Raw genomic sequence first — 3,509 nt, 5'->3', positions numbered from 1 at the left:
CAACCTACTCGACTGGTACGAAATGGACGAGGAGGACCCGGAGGAATGACGATAGGTTTCTTTGATTTCTCTTTCCTTTTCTGTACCTTCTCGTGATCCTCGTTGCTTTCCGTTTTCTTTTCCTTTGTTTTCTTCGGTTTTCTTTGTTTTTCCTATGTTTATGGCGGAAGGTCCGACGTGCGATAAGTCCTGTACTTCAAAGCAATATAAAAATCTATCTATCTATCTTCTGTACTCCTCGCAACACCAAAACTTTCGAACAACAATAACTTTTGGCCCGCATTCCCGACAAAACTTTTACTCGAACAAGATCCTGTATATCAATAGACCGCGTAATCTATTGGTATCTTATCGCACATCTGTTCGTACGCGAAGTTATTCACGCTCTAGTTCCTGAGTTGTGATCCCCTCACCCCTCAACATCAGCAAGCTCGCCTATTACCCAGGGCGCAGCCCCTACGTCCTGGCGGGCATTCTGCGCCACGAGCGCCCAGCGCGTCCGGCACCGCCAGAGTACAACCCTCGCGCCAGGCTCCGCCGCAGGACCGTCCCACTCTCTGGGACCGCCAGGAGATATGGCTCACGTCCGGAGGGCACTCGCCAATGCTCTGGTCGCCTGGGCCGCCATGAGATTCCCTCCCCTCCGGAGACGCTAGGATGGAGTGACTCCGCCCACAGCACCTAGGAACTTTTGCTTCTTTTGATTACGTCAGTAGTACACGCGAGCACTTCCCAATGCTCTCACAGTTTTCTTGAATGCTCTCACGGCACGACGAATGCTCTCACGGCACGACGAATGCTCTCACGGCACGGCGAATGCTCTCATGGCACCGCGAATGCTATCACGGCACCGCGAATGCTCCCGCGAATGCTCCCGCGAATGCTCCCGCGAACGCTCCCGCGAACGCTCCCGCGAGGGCTTCCGCGAGTGCTCCCAGAGCACTCACCAATGCTCACAGAGCTGAGGCATTCGTCATACCCACTCAAGGTGAGGCAACCCTCATTTGGGCTCCTTTGGATTGATACACCGTCCTCAAAGGATAGGAAGGCCGCACCAGTCCCTCAAAAGATATCTAACGTGGGTATCCTCAACGCCGCTGTACGGTCAGTCGCGGGATACTGATACGAGCACTGTCCTGTAAACTGGTGACGACTACCCAACCTTTGACGGACGTGTATGTTTCTGTCGATTCGTGAAAGCATAATTAGCCTTGAGGTTGAGGCCATGGTACGGCTCGTCTGAAAAGCTCAATGTCCATGCATAAGCAGCAAACATGGACTGGCATTGACCTCCTGGAGCGAGCTTGCTGGATAGCCAGACTCAGATACTGAGCGGCCGAAACTTTACCTCCTTCTTCCAATCCGCATGCATAGCAGAATGACACGAATTTTGAATTAGAGAGTCCAATTGGGTCTAATGTTCCTAGAGCACTCAAGAATGCCCTCACGGCTTTACAAGTATTCAACTAAATTCATTCCACGTACGCAAGTCTATCCTAGTATTTACCAACCAATTACCAGTCTCCACCTCAAACAAATGGGCCATTCCCAATATACTCCGAATATTAACGACCCACATCCTCTTCCTCCTCCTCCTACAAACCTTCAGGAGCCCATGTGAGCTATCAGCGATACCACGATCCTTTGCCTCGAGTAGCTCCACTATACATAGTCTATGTGCTCGCCCCCCACTGTCCCGCAGCTTGAACAAAGCCTCGACACGTCCTGGTAAGCGTCCCCGAAACACTCCCCACTCCTCTGAGGACGCTACCGACACCCATACCCAATCCTTTCTCATTTTCCCTTTCCTAAAAGCCGCGTTTCCCGTACACCTGATATTGTGAACCTCGTACACCTCAGGTCTTTGGAAGATTGGTATCGGAACCTGCAAACATGTGAACATCTCCACCCGGCGCTCTAAAATGCTCTCAGAGCTTCCGGCAAAGCTTTAAGGCATCCTGCATCCTCTGCATACTCCTTTATCAGGCGATATAAGGTGGTATGGCTTATTTGCAGTCCATCCGCAATATTGAAAAGTCTTTCCGATTTCGTGCAGGGGTTGCAAAGACGGCTTAGAGGCAGTCGGCCTTCTACTATGGATCGTTCATTTGGTGTTTTTTTCCGGTCTTCGATTTTAAAAATCTCAAGTAACTCCTTCAGGTTATCTCGATGGCTCCAAAGGATGTCGTCAGTGCTCTCAGGACCTCCAACAATGTCTTTCAGATTCAGCATTCGAATCTCTAACGCCAACCGCCGCCCCCCATAGTCCAGTATCTGCGTTGCAGCATCGACCTTGTTGGATGCTCCGTATGCCTCTTTTATCTGACGTACATGGGCGAGTTCGCTGATGTCGTGGAGTACTGGGGAATGCTCCCCAAAGCGCTCGACATGTTCCCGATAGTGCGTTAACACGTGCAATTTGATGAAGTTGAAGTGAGACCTTTCCCGTATCTCGCCAATCTCCTCCAAACCTCGCTGAGCGCTCTGGGAGCCTGAGGTCTTCACAGCTTTTGTCCGATCTCTCGCATCCTTAACCGTCCTCTTGTACGCCCGGAATTCTAAAAAGATATCCTTGTGCTTATGGAAATCCTCGAGATAGCTCTCCATATAATTCAGTGTGCTCGTCGTATGACTCCCATACTGCGCCATTAAGTGGAAGTCGATTAAGCCTCGTACACATTTCAATGCCTTTGCGAAGTCGCCCCCTGACAGCCACCCCCGGGTTTTCTCAAAGCAGCCGCGAGTGCTCCAAGAACGACCCGCCCCAGATTTCTCATCTCCTTCCCTTGCCATTGGGTTTGGCACGATATGCCTTGTTCCGGTACTGCCAGTCCAGGGGTAAGGCGCAATCGAGGCCAACCTTGTCAAATTCCTCCAATCGATTGTGCTTCTTCAAGAAAGCCTGAACCCACTCCATCATGTGCTTCAACATCCCTAGTAGATATGTGCAGAATGTCCGTTTGTTGAGATCGTATGGATTAACCCTCGCAACCCCAGAAGCATTGAAGAGTTCTTAACATTCGCGACAAGGTATTCCACCGGCAGGTTTCCCGGGTTCTCCCTGAATAGCTTACCCTCTCCGGTAATCCTCGTGATCGCGCGTAGGCCCGGCGAGTGCTCCCAAGACTGTGGAATTCCACCTCGCTCTTGGACAAGAAGCTAGTACTAATATTTGTAAGTTTGAATCTCAGTTGAATCAGCGATCCAACCCGACAACACCGGAAAAGCAAGACTCGTACCCGTCGGCGCATGCCATTAGCTCGCCTTCCTGAGAGCACTCCCGAATGCTCTGAAAGATCTCCCCCAAGGCGCGATCAGCGCCTTTGACTCTACTCGTAAGCGGAATTAGCGAGTGAGTTCTTCCCGAGCTAGGACTGCAGTAGCCCTAGGAGAATTAACGAAGCCCGTGGGCTTGCTTCCGGACCGATGACTTGATGTTCCCGATGGTAAAATAGATTGGCCAGGCTTTTCTTTTCCCCACTAAAATTTGTCAAATGTGTGCCATCTGA

At 51.0% G+C, this 3,509-nt stretch overlaps 2 protein-coding genes across 2 annotated transcripts; one reads left to right on the top strand and one right to left on the bottom strand.

The window, feature by feature from the left end:
• Positions 1 to 756: 756 nt before the first annotated feature.
• On the top strand, positions 757 to 1,023 carry LAJ45_11724 (uncharacterized protein; the record flags this gene model as incomplete). Its single annotated transcript, XM_046121199.1, has 1 exon — positions 757 to 1,023. The coding sequence occupies one exon, from the start codon at positions 757 to 759 to the stop codon at positions 1,021 to 1,023; it is 267 nt and encodes an 88-aa protein (XP_045965607.1).
• An 894-nt stretch (positions 1,024 to 1,917) lies between these two features.
• LAJ45_11723 (uncharacterized protein) lies at positions 1,918 to 2,793 on the bottom strand (the record flags this gene model as incomplete). The annotated part of the gene is made up of 1 exon (XM_046121198.1): positions 1,918 to 2,793. One exon carries the CDS (start codon positions 2,791 to 2,793, stop codon positions 1,918 to 1,920), a length of 876 nt encoding a protein of 291 aa, XP_045965606.1.
• Positions 2,794 to 3,509: the final 716 nt, after the last annotated feature.

This window comes from Morchella importuna (assembly GCF_003444635.1).
Source record: "Morchella importuna strain M04M26 chromosome Unknown Morimp01GS091, whole genome shotgun sequence".
NCBI lineage: Eukaryota > Fungi > Ascomycota > Pezizomycetes > Pezizales > Morchellaceae > Morchella > Morchella importuna.
Note: the sequence above shows the minus strand (reverse complement) of the source record. Positions and strands in the feature narration are given on the sequence as shown.